Source organism: Hippopotamus amphibius, chromosome 14, assembly GCF_030028045.1.
Source record: "Hippopotamus amphibius kiboko isolate mHipAmp2 chromosome 14, mHipAmp2.hap2, whole genome shotgun sequence".
Lineage (NCBI taxonomy): Eukaryota > Metazoa > Chordata > Mammalia > Artiodactyla > Hippopotamidae > Hippopotamus > Hippopotamus amphibius.
This window is the reverse complement of record NC_080199.1, coordinates 34,094,353-34,115,494: the sequence shown is the minus strand read 5'-3', so window position 1 is coordinate 34,115,494 and position 21,142 is coordinate 34,094,353. Positions and strand designations below refer to the sequence as shown.

The following is a 21,142-nucleotide window of genomic DNA, read 5'->3' as shown; positions in this document are numbered from 1 at the left end:
GGCAAATATGGGTTATTGGAGGAATGACCAAAATTCCACGGGTTCTTACAAATCAACCAAATTACAATGCCTAAAAAGGTGGATAGACTTAAGTAGATAAAACAAAAGCGTTCTTATTTCAGTTAAAGGCTGGAGAAATTGCCAGACCCCTCAGAATATAAGAAAGAACTTTAGGGACTTCCCTGGTGGCACAGTGGTTAAGAATCCGCCTGCCAATGCAGGGGACACGAGTTTGAGCCCTGGTCCTGGAAGATCCCACATGCCGCAGAGCAACTAAGCCCGGGTGCCATAACTACTGAGCCTGAGTGCCACAACTACTGAGCATGTGTGCTGCAACTACTGAAGCCTGTGCGCCTTAGAGCCTGTGGCTCAGCAACAAGAGAAGCCACTGCAATGAGAAGCTGGCGTACTGAAACGGAGAGTAGCCCCTACTCGCCACAAGTAGAGAAAGCCCACATGCAGCAACAAAGACCCAAAGCAGCCAAATTAAAAAAAAAAAAATTTTTTAACTTTAAAGAAAAAACTTTATAAAAATGAGAGAGCAGTTTTTGAGTCTCAACTACTTTTAAGATATCAAACATCAATTTGTGAAAAACTTCCTGATGTGTCTGAATAGAAGCTGCTGAATTTGCAACAGTTGCTAAAAAAAATGAAACTATGAGTTTCTTCACATAGGAAATAACATTTTTTTGGAGGTACAGCCACATGTTTTTATTCGGTTATTAGAATCTGGGGCAGCTGTATCAATTACCTGACTACTCCTTTGAATGTCTGTATGAAAATTTTTGATAGATATAGCAATTAGGTGTCACTGTGTAAAAAAGCACCGCCCCCCCCCCCCCCCCCCCGCACATTCCCAATGTCATACTACAAGCAAACATTTATTTAGCTTACAGGTCTTGTGGATTAGCTGTGGGTTGGCCAACGGAGGCTGGGCTCAGCTGAGGTGCTTCTGCTGTGCTCCGAGTGTTTCTCACTCTCTTCCTGGAACCAGCAGGCTGGCCCAAGTGCATTCTCCTCCAGGTGATGATACAAGTACAAACAGCAGGCAGAAGCTTATTCAGGCCTGGACTTGGGACTGGCATACCATTATTTCTGCCCCATTTCATTGACCAAAACAAATCACATGGCTGAACTTAATGTCAAGGAGTGGGTAAATATACAGTTACTTCTCATTATAAAGCTACCACGAATGCTGAGTTAGTAAATACTGAACCATTGCTCCTAGTGGAAACAGGTTAGGTTCCTGTGAGCCTCTGGTCACATTTTAATCAACAAATCAATAATTTTTTATATGTATGTTTGTTTAAAGCCGCCACACTTCATCTATATTGTTGATTCAGTAATACTAATCCCAGGGCTAACAGCACTGTAACTCATGCCTGAAGGAACCTATCTAATACATGTATCTTCTCTATAAGGCACATCACAGTCTTCCTGTGCATGGGAACACAAAACAGCACATGAGCACAATGCTTGGGACCATTTTAAACAGTGAACTCATTAACAAAAATGCAAAAAAAAAAATAATAATGTGGCACTAAATAGACTGCAGAAAGGGCACGTTTCCAATACAAGACCTCAAACAAGAAGGCAGAGCACAGGCTTGCTTGACCTCAGCCGGGAAAATTTTTTTGCCACTCTGAGCATGTCTGTGAATAACCTTGAAAGTGACATGAGTACTGATTTGAGGGTTACAAATAAATGTTAGCAAGTAGATAAATTCAAAGCACAGAACCCATGAATAATGAAGATTGATACTACTTTGCCCCTAGTGGAAAAAACTTCAATGTTATATGGCAAAGGGTATAGATAAAGGAAGAATTAAAACATGGGGACCTTATACATATGTATAACTGAATCGCTTCACTGTATACCAGAAACAACATTGTAAGTCAACTCTACTTCAATTAAAAAATTAAAAAACAAAACAAAACACAACAAAACCCCCAAAACATGGGGCCAATAATGCAGAATCTTGGGCCCCCATCTTAGGCTTATTGAATCAAAATCTGCATTTCAGATTCCCCAGGTATTTGTATGTATATTCAAGTCTAAGAAGTACTGGCCTCAATACCATGGTGGGTAACAAGCATGCCAGAGGCTGAAAGTTAAACCCTATAAATGTCAGAGGCTACTGCATTCATAAAGTTTTTAAAGGTCTAGGGCATAATGGGATAACCTCTCTAAGGTGAAGGATAGGCTATTGCACCTTGCAATTCCTACTAACAGGGAAGAGGCAGAGCACTTGGTGGGTTACTGGCTTTTGGATGCAGCATACCCCACATCTGAGAAATACAGGTGCAACACATTTATTGGGTGATATAGACAGCTGCCAGTTTGAGTAGGTCCCTGAGCAAGAGAGTGCTCCGTAGCAAGTCCACGCTGGAATGTAAGCTGTCTTCTGTTTGGCCGTATATCTCAGCAGATCCAATGGTGCTACAGAGGTCCAGGCTGTGTGGAGTCCTAGGCAAGCCCTAACAGGAGACTCATGGTGCAGGACCTCAGGGTTCTGAAGCAACGCCATTCCTCTGACAGTAAGTCATTTGAGAAACAACCCCTGGCATGCCACTAAGAGCCTGGCTGTGCAACTGACGTGATTATGCAACTATGGCCACCCATGATGAGCTGGGCATTTCAAATTTACCAACTCACAGTTGGGTGTGTACAGCAACAACCTCTCAGATAGATAAGGATAATGGGGACTCTTGGAAATTCTTGGGAATTGAAGAACAGTGGCCAGAAGAACGTGTGTGGGAGAGCTGAAAGTTCCCCAAGAAAGGTAAGCTCAGTGTAATTCTCTTTTCCTCCCTAACTCCTCTCCCCACATTCCCTCCCTTGCGTGCAGCAGTAACACGCACTCTACCCCAGGTCAGATCTCTGAAGTCATCATTGACAATGCCGGCTCAGCAATGGGATACTCCCTTCAAAAAGTATCTCTTTAATCTGTGCCTGCCCCTTGGTCTCCACGGATACTGCCTTAATTAAGTCTCTCATCATTTCACTCTGGCATATTTTCCACATTATTGAAACTGGTGTTTATGTATATCTGATTATTCCATTCATTCTTCAAATATTTATTGAGCATCTACTATGTATCTGGCACTGGGTTAGGCTTTGGGGAAAACAATGTGAAGAATTACAAAAAGACACTGCTGCAGGCCTTACGGAATTCACAGCTTGATGGAAAAAAGACGAAAATCCTCCTTAAAATCCTTCAGTGGGGACTTCCCTGGTGTCGCTGTGGTTAAGAATCCACCTGCCAATGCAGGGGACACGGATTTGAGTCCTGTTCTGGGATGATTCTATGTGCCGCGGAGCAACTAAGCCCGTGCACCACAACTACTGAGCCTGTGCTCTAGAGCCCGCCAGCCACAATTACTGAAGCCCACGCCTAGAGCCCATGCTCCGCAACAAGAGAAGCCACCACAATGAGAAGCCCTTGCACCACAAGAAAGAGTAGCCCCTGCTCGCCACAACTATAGAAAGACCCTGTGCAGCAATGAAGACCCAATGCAGCCAATAAATAAATAAACAAATAAATAAGTAAATAAATTTATTAAAAAAGAATCCTTCAGCTGTTCCCCACTGTTTTCAGGATGAAGTCCAGATGTCTTGACCAGTGAGTCCCTGCCTATCCCTCCAGCATCGCCTCTAACCACTGCCCTTCAGTTTTGCAGGCTCTGCAGCCACAGTGTACACTTTTCCCTTCTTCAGAGCACCCTCCTCTCTGACTGGCTAACATCGACTTTTTCAAGGGATCACTCCAGCTGTCCACCTCCTCCAGGAAGGACCAACACCTCATGTTGCCACTATCACACACGTATCACACTTCATTGTGATTCTTCGTTCTTTTGCCCACCTCTTCTGCTCTATGGCAGGCTTAGCTTTGTGTACCCAATACCCAGTTACAGTGTCTGATTCACAATAGGTACTTGACATTTTTTGTCAAACGGAACTGTGTAGGTATACAGAAATGTCCCTCACCCTGTAATAGCAGACAAGGCCAACATATCACTTCTGTGCCCTGGCAAAGGGGCTTCTGGGCACCACCGGCGTCCTCTGGCTGTGGGGCCTCCTGATGCTCAGCGCCCAGGTCCCTCCCTGGATGAATAGGACTCCGCGTCGCGCCCCCTAGCGCCGTCGGCTGACGTTGCAGGGATGGGAGGGCGCGGGCCAGCACGCGGTCCCAGACCCGCACTTGGCGCATGCGTGGCACGGGAGCGGTCCCGTAGGCTCGGAAGAGTCCAAGCGTGAGGGGAGCGAGCTGTGGAGCGAGCTGAAATTCTTTCCCCTTCTGCAATAGGAAGCTGGATCCTTATTCCTTTCCTCTCCGATTGTATCTTAACCTAAAGTGTGAAGCTTGTCTTATGGTTCTGTAGAGCGCGATAAAGGAGCTAGGGTGTTATTAAGCGTTCCTTCGTCTCTCGGCACCCCGCCCGGGGAGGGGCGCAGGGTTGGACGGTCCCAGGTCAGGGCGCGCGGGGGCGGAAACGGCGGCGGCGGCGGCGGCGGCTGTCAGAGCTGGAGAGGGGCCGGGCGCAGCGGCCATGGAGGGTCAGCGCTGGCTGCCGCTGGAGGCCAACCCCGAGGTGAGCGTGGCCCGGGTCTCGGCCTGAGGCCGCGGGCAGGGGCGGAGCGGACCGGGCTGTCGCAGCGAGCCCCGGGCAGCTTGTCGCTAAATCATGTTCTCTGTTTCGTTTTCAGGTCACCAACCAGGTGAGTGAGGTGTCCTGTCGCTTGGGACCCGGGAGCCCTCCCTGGCCGCCTGCGCCCCTGCACCCCCTAGGACTCTGGGGTTTAACTCCGTGAGGGTCCCTCTTGCTCAGCTACAGACGGGCGTGCTCTCTTTACGGCCGCTTTCCTCCCACCTGGGTCCCCGAGATGCTGCCCGCTGTCTCTGGTTGCATTCCCTGTCGTCAGTGTTTCCTGGGATTTTTTGGGTCAGAGGATTTGAGGGACGTTCACCCTGTATTCCCATTTCTCTTGCCGCTTCGTTTTGCCTCCTGCTGGTTCCGAATCCATAATTGTCCCACCTCTATACCTTCTAGGTGACTAATTTGCCCACAGAACCTGACTCCAAGCCTTGTAAACTCGCCCACCCAGTCCCTGTAATTTCATCCGCCGCTTGCACCGTGAAATCATCTTCCAATCATCTTCTCTTGCCCCATCAAGTCGCTTCTCTTCCCCGCCACGCCCCCTTTCTCTTCCACTTTCTTAAACGGGGAATTTAGTTGCTTTTATACCACAGGAAAGCTCAGTCCCCACGTAATCCTTTGCCTCTTACAACCCCGTAAGTTCGTTTGGGTGTTGGAAGTTCGGGATGGGGAGGGAGGAGGGACCATCTCCCAGCCATTCGATTAAAAGGACAATAAGTGCTACCAGGTACAAACTTTTTATTTGCTCAGGTGTATTTTGTCTTATGCTGTTTTTCATTCTCAACAGCAAGTTTACTTTTTACTCTCTTCTTAGTTTATCATACTTCTCCCCACCCTCACCTCCGCATAATCTTCCTTCTCATCACCAAGGAATAATGATTCATCCTGTATTTCATTGTTTTTGGTTTTGAAAGCGTGTAGAAAATTACTTATATAAAGAAAGCAGGTAGAAAGGCTTTAGCTTAATGTCAGCAAACGCTTTATTTTTTAATTCAGGTTTATTATATACTTTTGAAATAATTATTCCTCAACTCTTGTCTCTGTAGTAATCTAGAATGTACAAAGCTTGGAACACAGCATATATCTTTTACGTTATAATTAAGGTGGCATTTCCAATGTTAATTTTGTTTTACCCCACTTGACATTTGTTGTTCATATTTTTCCTACAACATTTTGACACTTTCGTAAAGAAAAAATCTTCAGGCTGAAGAAGTTACTATTTTCAACTTCTGATCTGGTACCATAGCAAAGAAGCATATTTCTCTCAGACCTAATCCCAATTTTTCTTTATACATTTAGTGAAAAATCAGTTTACCATATATCTGGACTCTGTTCTGTTCTATTGATGTGTGTGTCTGTTTTGATTACTGTAATTCTATAGTAAGTCTTGAAATTAAATAATATGAATTCTCAAACTTCATTCCTTTTCAAAATTGTTTAGGCTATTTTAGCTTTATTGCCTTTTGATATAAATTTTAGAATCAGCCTGTTAATTTATACAAAAAATTCTGTTATGATTTTGATGGTGAATGTGTGACTTAAGTGTGTACATACATTTTGGGGAAAATTAACATCTTAACAGTATTGAGTCTTGCAATCCATGAAGATGGTACATCTCATCATTTTTTGGGTTTTCTTTGACTTCTTTCAACAACAGTCTGTCGTTTTAGTGTGTGGGTCTTGCACATTTTTTGTTTGTGTATATGTAACTATTTAATGATTTTTGGTGCTAGTGTAAATGATACTGTTTTAAAATTTCATTTTCTAGTTGTCCATTGCTATATATAGAAATACAGTTTATTTTTATGTGTTAACACATCCTGCCACTGTGATAAGTTCACTTATTCTAGTGGGTTTTTTTGGTAGATGCTTTGGGATTTTCTATATAGACAGTCATATTCTCTGTAAATAGACTGTTTTATTTTTCCCTTTTCAATCTGTATGCCTTTTATTTATTTTTCTTATTGCACTGGTTAGGACCTTTAATACAACATTGAGTAGGATGGAGAGAGAGAAGACATCCTTGTCTGTTCTGGACCTTAAAGGGAAAGCATTTGATCTTTCATCATTAGATACATTAGTTGTAGGGTTTTGGTAGATGCTTTTTAAATCAGGTTCAGAAAGTTTCCTTCTTTTCCAAGTTTGCTGAGAGTTTTTATCATGGTTCAGTGTTGAATTTTCTTAAATGACTTTCCTGCGTCTCTTGCCATGACCATTTAAGGAAGAAATGATACCAGTCCTACATAAACATAGAAGAGGGGGCACTTCCCAATTCTATGGCCGGCATTACCATATGAGCCGTAATAAGAAAAACTGCAGACTGATATCCCTCATGAACATGGATGTAAAAATCCTCAACAAAATATTTGCAAAGAGAATGCAGCAATATATACAAAGGATAGTAAATCCTGGCTAAGAGCAGTTTATGCTAGTATTGCAAAGCTGGTTCACTGTTCAGAAGTCAATCAATGCAATTAACTATATCAACAGACTAAAAAACACAATCATTTTTAGGTGATATCGTTATTTAATAAAATGTAAGCTTATACAACTGAAAACTTATATTCTATGATTCAGCTACTATTGAACTTTGTTCCTGAGTAATCTTGGTAGACTATAAAACACATTCACTTATTCACATCAATTAAATAATATTTGGGGGGCACCTTTTGGAATACCAGGTATCTGAGCAGGGGCTGGTTATATTTGGTGATGAAAATATTTACGGTTTTCAGCTTTTCAGCCCTGTCCCCTTTTCATTGCAAAGACAGACAATAAAAAAGTAAGCAAAAAAAAAAAAGTTAGCAATTTTAATAAGTGCAGTGGAGAAAATTAACAGTACAGTGAGGAAGGCCATCAGGGAAAACATGCTAAGTTGGATGGTGACAGGAGGCCATTCTGAGGTGACATAAACAAAGAAAAGATATTATTAGTATATGATCGTACACTGTTTCTGGCATGCTTTGGTGTGGTTAAGTTTGTTTTCAATTTATTTTTTAAAGAAGTAGTGTGCTTTTAGTGGGAGAATGGGCAAGTATCTAACAAGTGGTTAGTGTTAACCAAAATTTTTGTAGTTGTTTATTCTCTTTGTATTAGTGGCAGAACTAAGAATTGAAAATGAATCAGAATTTAGTTAACTCGCTTAGAATTTGGAAAATTAATAAATTAAGCCAGAGGTTAATCCCAGCAAAAATATCCATCCCCACCTTTTCTTATTTCCTCAATTCAAGAGAATTGTAGGCATTTTACTTACCTTGATTTCACTCTGGTACCATTTGGTAGTTGCATGTGTTATTGTTGTACTCAGCATGAGTAAACACTGTTTAATGCTCTCATGATGCCTAGTTTGTATAGGAATGGTTAACATATGTCTACTATATGAAGATCATTAACTTTTAGACGTTAGCTAGTAACCATATGTCTCAGTAGACAAATTTCTGTTGATTAATATGCTGTCAATGCCTTCTCAGGATATTTTGTCTTGCTATAGGTAGGACTTAACCTAGAATAAAATCAATTAAATGATAGAAAAATTATTTTTAAAATTTAAGCTCTGTTTTATTTACATGTGCATTTAAGGGGGTAATAGCAGCTTGTAGGCAATGGAAACTTACAGGTAATTAAGCATCAGGAGTTATAAGTATTTTTAAAAGAACATTTTGTGATGTGGGCAATCATAGCATTTCTTTTTATGACCACACTAGATTTTCATCTTAATTATGTTTTGTGACTTGAGTATTGCACAGCCACATTATATAATTTTAAATATTGTTGTGTTTTAGAACCACTGATTTCTGATATGGAAATTCCGTAGAAATATTCCTAATTGTGGATTTTATTGAAGAGGCAAAATATTTTCTGGCTGAAGGAAAATAAATTTACTTTAACATAATTTTTTAAATAAATTTACTTATTAATTTATTGGCTGCGTTGGGTCTTCGTTGCTGCACACGGGCTTTCTCTAGTTGATGAGAGTGGGGGTTCTCTTCATTGTGGTGCGCGGGCTCCTCATTGTAGTGGGTTCTCTTGTTGCGGAGCGCAGGCTCCGGCGCGTGGGCTTCAGTAATTGCTGCACACGGGCTCAATGGTGGTGCACAGGCTTAGTTGCTCTGCAGCACGTGGAATCTTCGCAGAGCAGGGCTCGAACCCGTGTTCCCTACATTGGCAGGTGGATTCTTAACAACTGCGCCACCTAGGAAGTCCTAACATAATTATTGTATTTAGCTTAGTTGCTTAGTGTTTAGAAAAGAATTAGAAGTTATCTGCTAGATTATTGCCACGAACGTACAAACATTCGTTAGTTAGTATTTCCCATCTTGAGAAAAACACCCTTGTTACCCTGTCCCCTTCTAGCTACTACCTCCTCTCTGTTTCCCTTCTTTATAAATTTTCCACAAAGAATTGTCCATAGACACTCTTGCTACTTTCTTATCTGCAGTTTTTTTCCTGTATTCACTCCTGTCTAGTTTGCTTCTTTCCTTATCATTTCACAGTAACTATTTTTCTCAAGTCCACTAATCACTACTTTGCCAGATCCAGCGTTTGCTTTTCTGTTACCATTTTCTTGCTCTCTCAGCTCCTTTGGTAGAGGAGCCCACTCCGTCCCTCTTGAAACATTATCTTTTCTTGGCTTCTGTGATAATTCTGGTTTTCCTCCTATTTCTCTGACTGCTTCCTAGATTTGCCTTTGCTAGATCATCTCCCTTCCAATGTCTGAGGAGTTCTTCCGAGCTTTGTCCTGGACTGCTCATCTTTTCTGTGTTTTTTGTTGTGTAGCACTAATACTGTCAGTTACCACCTATTTCATCCAGTGTTCCTCCAAAACCCGACTTCTGTACAGAATTGGAAACTGCTGTATTCAGCTACCACTTTTATGTCTCCATTTGGATGTCTTATAGATATCTCAAGTTTAACATGGCTGAAAAAGAAACCTAGATTAACATCCTGTCGTCTCTCCTCCAAATCCACTTTCCCAGTCTTTTAAGGGCACCACCATTTATCCAATGCCCAAGTCAACCTCATTGATTCTTCTTCACAACTGTGCTAATTTGGACAGGCCAGTTTTGTACTGATTTAATTTCTTGGGTTTGAATCTCTGCTCTGAGACCATGGGCAGTTCCCTAACCTCTTTGTACCACAGTTTCTTAGTTTCTCATAGCTTCTCCTAATCTTGTAAAATTTTTGTAAGGATTAAGTAATTTACTACGTGTAACATGTAGAACAATGTATAGAACAAAGCATGTACTCTGTGAAGTTAGCTATTGTTAATATTTTTCTCTTTCCTTAACCTCTCATATCCAATGATCTGCTGCTCTGGTAGACTCTTCTTTCAGAATCTGTCCCAAATCTGGCCATTCTGTTCATTTCTACTATTACGTCCCACACCATCATTTTTAGTTTGCACAACTGCAGTAGCTTCCTAACTAGTTTTTCCGCTTCTCCCTTTACCTCCCTAAAATCTGTTCTCAGTATACACCCAAGGAAGTTTTATAAAAATGCAAATCACATCTTGTGTTTCCCTGCTTGAAACACTCAAAACACGAAACAGCCTTCCATTGCTTGTCCTTAGAACGCAATTCAAGCTTGTTACTATGACCTGATGGGGAGGTACTGCCTGCGTCTCTGCCACTTTTGCTGGGCTGCAGTCTTTGAATGCCAATCCTGTTCCTGCTTCAGTCTTTGTACTAGCTCATCCTTGGCTTGAATCATTCTGATCTGGGTTGTTTCATGGCTGGTTCTTTCTTGTCGTTTGTGTCTTAACCTAGTCATCTCCTCAGTGAGTCTTTCCTGATTATGCAGGTCATGTTCCTTCCGCTTCCCACCACCCACCCTGAATCTACGGTGACATCGTGTCTTGTTTTATCTTCTTCTTCATACTTAACCACCTTTTGAAATTATCTTGTTTATGTGTTTACTTGTTTATTGTGTGTGTCCCACCACTAGAACGTAAGTTCTTTGAGAGCAAGGATATGTCTGAAGTACTGAGAATGGTGCCTGGCCCGTAGGGGGCTCTCAGCAAATAGTTATTGAATGGAAGAATGAATAAATTTTATATAGCTACTTCCATGCTCCAGAAAATCTTTCTTAAAATTATCTTTAATGTAGTTGTGAATCTTTTGCTTGAATATTTCAGTGAGTGGTATTCTATCTCATAAAGTGATTTAGTTTTTTTTATTATAATGAGAATAATGTATAATAATATAATTAGAAGAATTATATTTATATTTCTTTGTATTGAAACAAAATCTGCTTTCCTGTAACTTCCTCCAGTTATCTGTCACCCTCCCATTGAAACCATACAGGGTAAATCTAATTGCTTCTTCATGATATGACTAAAAATATCCTGGGAAAAGGATCATAATAATTTAAAATTTCTTGGGACACGCCCAGATTCTCCAGCTGTGATGTCTTCCAGAACTGTATCATTCCTGCTCACCTTTCTTTGAGCGTGCCTCTGTTTGTCATCATCCTCCATAAAATAGGCCTCCAGAGCTGATAGCATATTCCGCTCTGAATGATCTGTGTTGAAACAGTGGGTTACTACATTATCCTGAGTAATACAACTTTTAAAGTAGATCAGCATTGCATCACTTACGTTGACAGTTGTGTAGTCCATATAGAGCCTGCAGTAAACTCCTTTTTCTCTTGGTCCCTACATAAAATGTTTTTAGTGATTCCCCATTCTGCTCTTCAGTAATTTCATTTTTGTTTGTTTCCTAAATATCTATTAAAATTCACTTGGCTAGTTTCCATACTTTAAGAACCATTGTTTTCTCAGTTAACTGTTAGTTATTTTCCTAGTTCTGCATCTAGCAGTTACTACTAGTATACTTTTATTAGTAGTGATATCAAGCAGTTACTAGATAAGTATAATTTCTGTCATAACCCAAATCGTTAGTAACAAGGCAGAATCTTTTGCTTTCCTGAGCTGGCCATTAAAGACCAGAGCAAGTGCATTTAGAGCAGAGTTGAAAAAAAAAGTAGATTTAATTTTTTCTGTTTTTTTTGAGTGTATGCAATCAGAGTTTTTGTTATTTGTCACCTAAAGAATAAGGAGGAATTCATTAAAAGTGAAGGGGAGAGGCTAACAGTTTTTCAGATAGAAGTCCAGTTTGTATGCAAAAGCAAGGTAAGAGATGATTATCCACCCTTTACAAGAGTTCATTGTGGCTAAAATTAGAGAACAGGGTTCAAAAAGATACTTCAAACAGTGAGAGACAAGTAAATAAGTACCAGAGCATCCAGAGCTTTGCATGTGGGTTCTGGCAACATGACCTTGAAAAGTCACAGAAGCTCTCAGGCTCAGTTTTCTCATTGGTAGGAGGATGAAATAAAACCTCCTTTGCAAGTTGCAGTAAAGGTGAAGTTCCTAGCAGAGTTTCTGATACAAGATACTCATTTAAAATATTTACAAATAAATTAAAATATTCTACATCTGGTGGAAATTTTCTCTTTGGACCATAGAATAAAAAGGGTAAGTTAACCAAGGTTAAGTTAACCAAGGATCTTTTTCGGGCCCATATTCTAGTTTACTAGTTGTTTTTCTTGATAGGCCAAACTTTAGTGGCATTATGAAAATTCAGTGAGCTAGTCATTCAGAATTTTTTGTTATTTTATTACCCAGTGTTTAAAAGAGCCAGAAGACTGATATTAGAAGTTATAAATCCCTTTGTTATACTTGATGCGAACAGGATGCTTCTAATTGTGTAGAGATGGCTTTGCAAGTGCCTATACTATATAGCATACTTCTCTTTGTGAGTAGCCTGAAGAGATTTTTTTGGAATAGTTTTAAAAGTGATATTTTATGTTTTCTCCAAGTTTTGTAAATTTAAAGAAAATATGTGTATATCAGTTCTGTAGAAACTACATTTTAGTATCTTTGAAACTACATCTAATTATTGTAAAAATAGCACTTTTTAAAAATGCTGGAAAACAAAATTGAGTTCTCACCATCCAAGCTAACTGCTGTTAATATTTAATATTTTAGAGAATTTCTTTTTAATCTTTCTCTATTTGATTATGATCATCACACATTCAGGTAGTTTTTTTTTTTCTTTAATTATGAAAGTAGGATACCTTCGGTATTTAAAAAAAGTGAGAGGTAAAAGTTGGAGACTTTCTTCCTCACTTTTTCTCTGCAGCCCAGAGGTAGTTACTATTAATAGCTACTTTTATTCTTTCTATGCATAGGATGACTTCCTGTGTGAGTCTGACCTGTAACAATCTGGAATCAGAGGTTGCATCGATGTACTTAATAGATATTATTTAAATTGAACTTCTTTTTATCAATCTTATTTGATTGGCTATATGAGTAAAAAGTTGAGGAAAAGTGTGATTCCAGTTAAATTTTAATCATTTTTATATATTTAATTTAATTTTCTATTTAATCATTGATGTGTCCTCAGTTTGATGCTAATCACTCTCGCTACAACTGCTGCCTGTGGAGCTTTGTAAATTTAATATTCTTTAGCTTTGGCAGACATGGAATAAGTTTACAACTTCAAGGTAATGTGCCAATTTTGTCAACTGTTTTTTCACTAAAATGTTTAACTATTACTTTCAGTTTGCAGCACAGATGTGAAAATTACTCTGTTACATGTACACCTTATTAACTTTATAGCAGTATGGCTATTTGGGGGTACATGAAATTAACAAATAAATTTAAATTCTTTTATCAGGGTTTGTGATACTTTTCCTTGACAGAGTGCCTTTTAGAACTGTCAGTCCTGTGCAGGTAGTATTTAGAGTTGATAAAATAAATGCCTGGTTTTAGATTAGAAACCAAAATGTATCTTTCCTACCTCTTTAACTTGGCACAAATAAAAAATATACATATTAAATATTCATTATAAACATAACAGACATGTGTAGACATACAGATGGCTAGATTATCTGTAAGATAGAGATACATTCTTTAACAAATTCAACAAATTTCTTTCAAGTTCAACAAATAGAACTCACGAGTGCTAGGCAGTGGGATTAAAAAGATGAAGAAGACACAGTTCCTTCCCTTGGCTTTGCAGTCAATTTTAGTCCTTTTTTGGTTTCTAGATAGAATTGAATATTGAGGAGACTGTAGACTAAGAATTTCAGAGAAAATGGAGAAGGGAGAGGAAGGTAGTTTGGAAGACTTCATTGAACTTTATTAAAGTCTGGAATCATGAATAGGAATCAGATGAAGAATAAATGTTAACTGGAGGAGCCCATCGACTTCTGTGGCCCCAGACGGTTGTAGAGTGTGTGACTTGATGAACCCATAGATGTTGAGCACATCCTGACAAGAGAAGTTTTAATTAAATGTATTTCTTATTTAACATATCTAGGACCTTATTTTTGACCAACTCTACTATCATTAAGTAGCATTTCTTCTACAGGCAGAGAAATGTAGGGATGTGGACAGTGGCCCTTTAATCAGGACGGTTTTGTCTTGTAGAACCTGACTGTGAGATGAATAACACTGTTCATGTAATAGGGCATGGCTTCCATGGGTTTTGCAAGATCTCATTTGATGATCTAAGTACATGTAATCGGTCTTCAGAGAGAAGTACTTAAGGCACCTTTTTATTTTTATATCTCAGATAATAATAGACTAGTAGATGCTATAATGTATTCTTGAAGTAAGGTGTAATGATTATAATGATGCAGTTTTAATATGTTTTTTGTTTCCTCTGCTTTAATTTCTATCATGTAAAATTTATTTTGTGTTGGTGTACTTTTTAAAATCAATTTCATTCGATACAGACATTTATTGTTTATTGTGAAATTGACATCATTCTTTTGTTCTTTTTACTTTTTCTCTCTGCAGTAGATTAGGGTCTGATATTTTATTTCCCTGTGAATTCTTAAGAGTTTCAAAAACCACTACTCTTTTGTTACACTTTTATAATTATCGTTTTTTAAAGTATTTATTTATTTATTTATTATTTTGGCTGCACCTGGTCTTAGTTGCAGCATGCAGACTTCTTAGTTGCAGCATGCGAACTCTTAGTTGCAGGATCTTATTTCCCAAGGGATCGAGCCCAGGCTCCCTGCATTGGGAGCACAGAGTCTTACCCACTGGACCACCAGGGAAATCCCAGGTTACTACTTTTTATATCAAGTATTTTCTGATGTTCACATAAGTCATTCAGACTTTTTTTGGCCTTGTATATTCTTTACTCATTGATAAAATTTGTGATATCGATTTATCATCTGTCTTTAAACCTCCGTAATCATTTTTGGTAATTAGGTTAAACTATGCTGATTTACTGCTAAAATAATTCTTCATGTACTAGAACTGAGATGCATTTCCTTAAAAATCAGATGTTGGGAATGAATTTAAGATATCGGCCAAACCACCTTGTATATGTTTGGTGAAGTCCTGGCTTATTATGTTCAATCCCAAAGTAATGGATTTTGAAAAAAGGACTTTTGCTTGATATGTTGTAAATTTTAAATGTTTGTTAACTGATATAAATAAATTGCCATCTCTTGCCACCTTATTCATGGAAAACCTGCTTTACTTCATTCTTACTGAATATCAGTAATATTTGTACCTTCCATTCCCTTTTATGTATCAGATACGCAGTACATACACATTGATTATTTCCCTGTTAACACTAAACTGGTTTTTCCCCCTTTTATCAGTTTCTCAAACAATTAGGTCTGCATCCTAACTGGCAGTTTGTTGATGTATATGGAATGGATCCTGAACTCCTTAGCATGGTACCAAGACCAGTGTGTGCAGTGTTACTTCTCTTCCCTATTACAGAAAAGGTAATTGTTAAGTAAGATGTAGTTTCCGGTAAATGCAGAGTTCTCGTTCAATGTTGAATTAAACCTATGCTCTTTAAGAACAGATGACTCCCTTCCTGCATAAAATGAGGAAATCTGGACAGTGGGGACATCTTAAAAAATCTAGTTTTTTTAGAGGTGTAGTTAGATTTTGATTTATAGATTGACAGAAGCCCTGAGTTAGTCTTTTAAACTTGGGTAGTTTTCTTTTTTTTTATAAAATATGGTTAGTTTGCCTCAACTGCTTAAATGTGACATTTAATCACAATTTGATGTATATACTTTAGAAATGTGAAGTACTAGGATAACCTTAAATTTGTCCTGGAAAATATATGAATAAAGAATATCTATTCAAAATTTCAATGTATAAAATATGTGTTTTCTATATACATATAAAGAAATCTTGTTTCTAAGAAGGTAGGTGTAACCACTGACATGGGTTACATTATTTTCAGAATAAACTTGATTTGGGTGGGAATTGTTGGGCTTAAATACAGTTTAATTGGTAGATTTAGGATATGTTGGGAATTATAAATAGCTGTTCTTAGCTCTCTGTATCTAAATTCAGGTCTCCATATTTCAGGCCTTTCTGTTACCTTATAGCTATATGTATCATGGAGCCAGAACTTTTAAGTTCATTTTAAAAGAGTTTTTATTTTTATTTTATTTTATTTTTTTAACAGACAATAAACTGCATATATTTAGAGTGTATAATTTGGTATTTTTTTCTTATTAGTAATGTATATATGGCAATCCCAATCTCCCGATTCATTCACCCCCAGCCCTCCCTGCTTTCCCCTCTTGGTGTCCATATGTTTGTTCTCTACATCCGTGTTTCTGTTTCTGCTTTGCAAACTGGTTGATTTGTACCATTTTCCTATATTCCACATAAATGTATTAATATACGATATTTGTTTTTCTCTTTCTGACTCACTTCACTCTGTATGACAGTCTCTAGGTCCATCCATGTCTCTACAGATGTCCCAGTTTCGTTCCTTTTTATAGCTGAGTAATATTCCATTGTATATATGTACCACATCTTTTTTATCCATTCATCTTGATTTTTATTTTTAAACTTAGAAATAATAGGATGAACTCAGCATTGTAAAAAATGAAGTAAGTGTTGGGGGAGATGTAAGAGAAATGAGTATTTATACCTACTTATGTAAGTAGAAAATATAGTGGCATCTGCCACTTTTTGATATCTCTTACAATTTGGTAGGTCCCTACTTCAGCTCATAAGTGACATAATAAAAGTCACTCAAAGGATATCTAGTGCCTGTTTTAGGAGATATAAAGTGTTTCAGTCTTCCAAGTTCTAATTTAGAAACTGATTATGTAGTTGTGAATGGCTTCAGCATACTAATAGCAAAAGAATTGTTATGGATACCTCATTATCCTTTTTTTTTAAAGCTCTTTATTGGAGTATAATTGCTTTACACTGTTGAGCAGGTTTCTGCTGTACAACAAAGTGAATCGGCTGTATTTATACATATATCCCCATATCCCCTCCCTCCTACAACTCCTTCCCATCCTCCCTATCCCACCCCTCTAAGTCTTCACCAATCATGGAGTTGATCTCCCTGTGTTATGCAGCAGGTTCCCACCAGCTATCTGTTTTACATTTGGTAGTGTATATATGTCAGTGCTACTCTTTCATTTTGTCCCAGCTTCCCCTTTGTCCCTACCTTGTGTCCTCAAGTCCGTTCTCTACATCTGCATCTTTATTCTTGCGCTGTTCATTATCCTTTAAATAAAATCAATTACAGTTTTTTAAATGTGCTCTATGCTATAAATTTATTTCTGTCTGATATTTTTGTTGCCTCTTGACTGTATATTTTCACTATGGTCTGCCATAATTACTTTTCCTTTTTTCCTATACTTGCTCTGTATCATTTTAGGAATTTTTTTCTAAACTTTAAATCTTGAGAAGTTATAAAATCTCATTTTGCTTTGTCACCAAGAAGCATTGATAATAAACAACAGCAATAACAAACTAGACTCTAGGATTGTATAAAACATTTCAGCACAAGACCTTACTATATTGAACCTTTCAGTTTTTATCAGTTGAACTTATATAAATGAATTAATGGTTCAGAATTTATTCTGAAAATATTATTTAAAAATTTGATTTACTGAAAAAGTGGATATATGTATGTGTATAACTGGTTCACTTTGCTGTACAGCAGAAACTAGCACAACATTGTAAATCAACTATACGCCAATAAAAATTAATAAAAAATAAAAGTTTGATTTAGAAGTGCATCCATAGAAATTATTTTTTAAGGCATAGATACGTTTGCTCTTAAAAGCAGTTCCTTAGTTATGGGTTTTAAATAGACATCATTTGTTTCTTTTATTGAAGGGATCAGCAGACTTTTTCTGTGAAGGGTCAGCTAGTAAATATTTTCAGCTTTGCAGGCCTAATAGTCTCTATTATAACTATTCAACTTTGACTTTTAGTATGAAAACAGCCATAGACAATACAAAAATAAAACTTTACTTATGAAAGCAGGCAGTGGGCCAGGTTTGGCCTTTAGGCTGTAGTAGGACTCCGTACTCTATTGGGATCTGAAAATTATAGGGAAACAGTAAACAAAACAGTAAAATCATCTTTATACTCTCTTCCTTCACTCATTTTTTAAAAATTTGTTTTATTCAGGTATTAATTTCCCCACCCATTTTTTAACCTCATTATTTTTAACGCTTTTTACAGTTGGAAACATGAGGCACAGAGACATTAAGTAACTTGCTGGAGTTGCACAGCTAATAATGGCAGATCCAGGTTGTGGTTTTAGGCAATCACATGTAGAGCCCACACTTTTGACTTTATTGTACCATATTGTTCTTACAGTCAGTTGTTATAGATAATGGTGAATGTTGTGAATATCATATACTTATAAATCTAGTGTGAATTTTGTTAATATAATATGATGTAACAATATAGAAATGTGAAAAATAGAAAAATCCTCCAGTAATTAATCTCTTATCCCAGAGATAACTTCTGTTAAGCTTTTCTGTATCCTTTAACATTTTTCAATGCAAAGTAAATATTTCAATGCAAAGTAAATATTTTTAAAATGAGAATCATATTAATATATACTAACCTATAACCACTCTGTAATCATGGACAGATTTCTAAGTCAGAATATGTAAATCTGTTTTATTATTTTAAAATGTTTTATAGTATTGCATTAAGATATGCCATGTTAACCAAATCCCCATCAATGTATATTGAGTTTTTCCAGATTTACATTTGAATCCTTCTTAATGTATTATTTTCACATGTAGACTATTGATTTTTTTGTTGTTGTTAATAGTATGAAGTATTCAGAACAGAAGAAGAGGAAAAAATAAAATCTCAGGGACAAGATGTTACATCATCAGTGTATTTCATGAAGCAAACAATCAGCAACGCCTGTGGAACAATTGGACTAATCCATGCTATTGCCAACAACAGAGACAAGATGCACTTTGGTGAATAATTTTTCATTACTGCTGTCTTCCCCTTCCTTAAGTTGTAAGTTAAATTTTTAAGCAGTAGGTGGTGCTCTAGTTCTTTCTTTTGAAGTAAATAAAGCTTTTCCTCCCTTCTTTCTTTTATAATGGGAATGTGTATACTATTAGGGGAAAAATTAATCCTCCCCATTCTTTTATGTTGTTGATAAACAGAGGTTTAACAGACATAACTTAAGCCCTATCATTTATCCCAATATCGTTATGTATTCCTAACTTACCAGCGAAAAGGTTTTCCCTGAGAAATAGTTAACATGCTTCTAGTATTTTCATATCATCGTCTCTTTGAGATATCAAAACCTTTTCAATTTTATCATCTTTAATATTCTCAGAATCTGGGTCAACCTTGAAAAAATTCCTGGAGGAGTCTGCATCAATGAGCCCTGAAGAACGAGCCAGATACCTGGAGAACTATGACGTCGGTACCTTTTTCTGTCCTGATCTCATATGTGGGCAAAATTCTGTGGGATTGTAGATTTTGTTTGGGGGTTTGTCTTGAAACTATATTGTAAGCAATTATGGATTTTGTCGTATCCATTAAAAAAGGCCTTTTGTACTTTTCAGGTAACATTATCTGAAATATCCATAAGTGTTGATAAATTGCCACTTCTTTTCTACGTCCAGAGCTGAATGAGAGAAAAAAGGCAGTTTGATTTACAAATTTATAAAATATCTCATGATTGACTATTCCTTACCATTCCCTCCCTGTAATAAATATATGCTTGGCAATACCCTGTGTGTCTTTCACTGGGAATTTGGAACAAGGCTGAAGACCAATGGAAAAAACAAAGGTTTAAAGGTAGATGTTAGAACATTCTCTAGCTATTTTATCAGTGTAATACTATTTTTGCATGTGTGAGGACACAAGCCACCTAGTCTAAGACATTTTAAATGATTGTGCCATTTCATAGAATTTAGATTGGTATTTACATTTTGTTATATTTGAAATCTGTTTTTCTTTTGAAGGCTTTTGACCTTTTAATGACATTACTAAGTAGATTGTAAATTCTTTGAAATTAGGAACAGTATAGTGTACAAATTATTTTGTTAGAACAATGTGCTATGCAGAGTTTGTGCCCAATAAATCCATTGACTTGATTGTTGTTTCAGCATTCTAATATACTTTGATTATTTTAAGTTGCTTTTTCTTTAAAAAAAACCCGCTGATCTCATAAGAAGTCTTTATTTTACATAAAAATACAATGAACAACATAAAAGTCACCAGTAACCCCACCAATGAGAGGTAGCCACCATTACTATTTTTAATAGGGAGTATATAAGTGTATACACAATTTCTTAAAATGAAAATTTGATCATACTGTAATATTGTTTTATAACTTGCTTTTTTCACTTATCACAAACGTATTACATACCAGTAAGTATATATTTGACATCATCATTTAATGGCTGCCTAGCTTTCCATTGTGTAGTATTTTATTTAACCAATAAATTATTGTCACAAATTTAATATTTTCCCGTCTTTTTCACCATTTGGAAAAATACTAGAAGGTATATCATTGTACTAAATCTTTGCAGATATCATTAGTTATATATAATTATGTACAATTATGTGTAAATATATAAACTCCTAGAAGAGAAGTCACTGGATCAAGCAGTTTGCATGCTTTTAAAGCTTTGATACTTATTGCCAAATTGCCATCCATAAAGGTTTTACTTTCACCCATAATTTACTTCTTTGCCCATGTCTCTTCATCTTTGCTAATAGTGGGTATTATAAGAGCACTTTTTTTTAAAGTTCAGGAACTTGAAATCTCTAGCTTCTGATAAATGCATGCCTTTTGCTCCACATTTCTGAAGTGCTGACTGAAGCTGCTTGATTAAGCATAAATGCAGCCAGAGGCTGCAGAACAGCATGTAACCTGGAGAAACAGATGAGCTAATCAGCTTCTTCAGTCTCTATCTGTGAGATGCTTACTTTATTCTAGTCTCAGATGAATAAAGTGTTAAATGTTAGTTCCAGCAATTAAATAAGGTAAATGACTCTCTCTCACCTCTGGCAATTACAAATAAGCAGATACTCAGTTTCCTAAGGTTTCAGAGATTTGTGGGTTGGAAAGCACAGCGATTCATTTGGTTACTCAGAAATCATCCTTAAATATTTAGTGTTAAACTCTTCCAAACATTTCCTCCAATTTGCTGTTTCTTAGCAAGGCTTTAGATGTTAAAATTTAGCA

At 37.3% G+C, this 21,142-nt stretch overlaps 1 protein-coding gene across 7 annotated transcripts in view; it reads left to right on the top strand.

The window, feature by feature from the left end:
• Positions 1–4,526: 4,526 nt before the first annotated feature.
• UCHL3 (ubiquitin C-terminal hydrolase L3) overlaps positions 4,527–21,142 on the top strand; it is a 42,910-nt gene continuing 26,294 nt past the window's right edge. The window contains exons 1-5 of one of the 7 annotated variants that reach the window (XM_057707298.1): positions 4,527–4,592; positions 4,708–4,719; positions 15,285–15,413; positions 18,752–18,908; positions 19,280–19,365. In XM_057707298.1, coding sequence (XP_057563281.1) covers positions 4,551–4,592; positions 4,708–4,719; positions 15,285–15,413; positions 18,752–18,908; positions 19,280–19,365 — 426 coding nt within the window. In that variant the 5' untranslated portion in view covers positions 4,527–4,550. Of the gene's footprint in view, positions 4,593–4,616; positions 4,720–4,833; positions 5,386–13,206; positions 14,738–15,284; positions 15,414–18,751; positions 18,909–19,279; positions 19,366–19,591; positions 19,747–21,142 lie in introns of those variants that run through there. The other 6 variants (XM_057707296.1, XM_057707295.1, XM_057707294.1 and 3 more) reach the window with 6 other exon arrangements.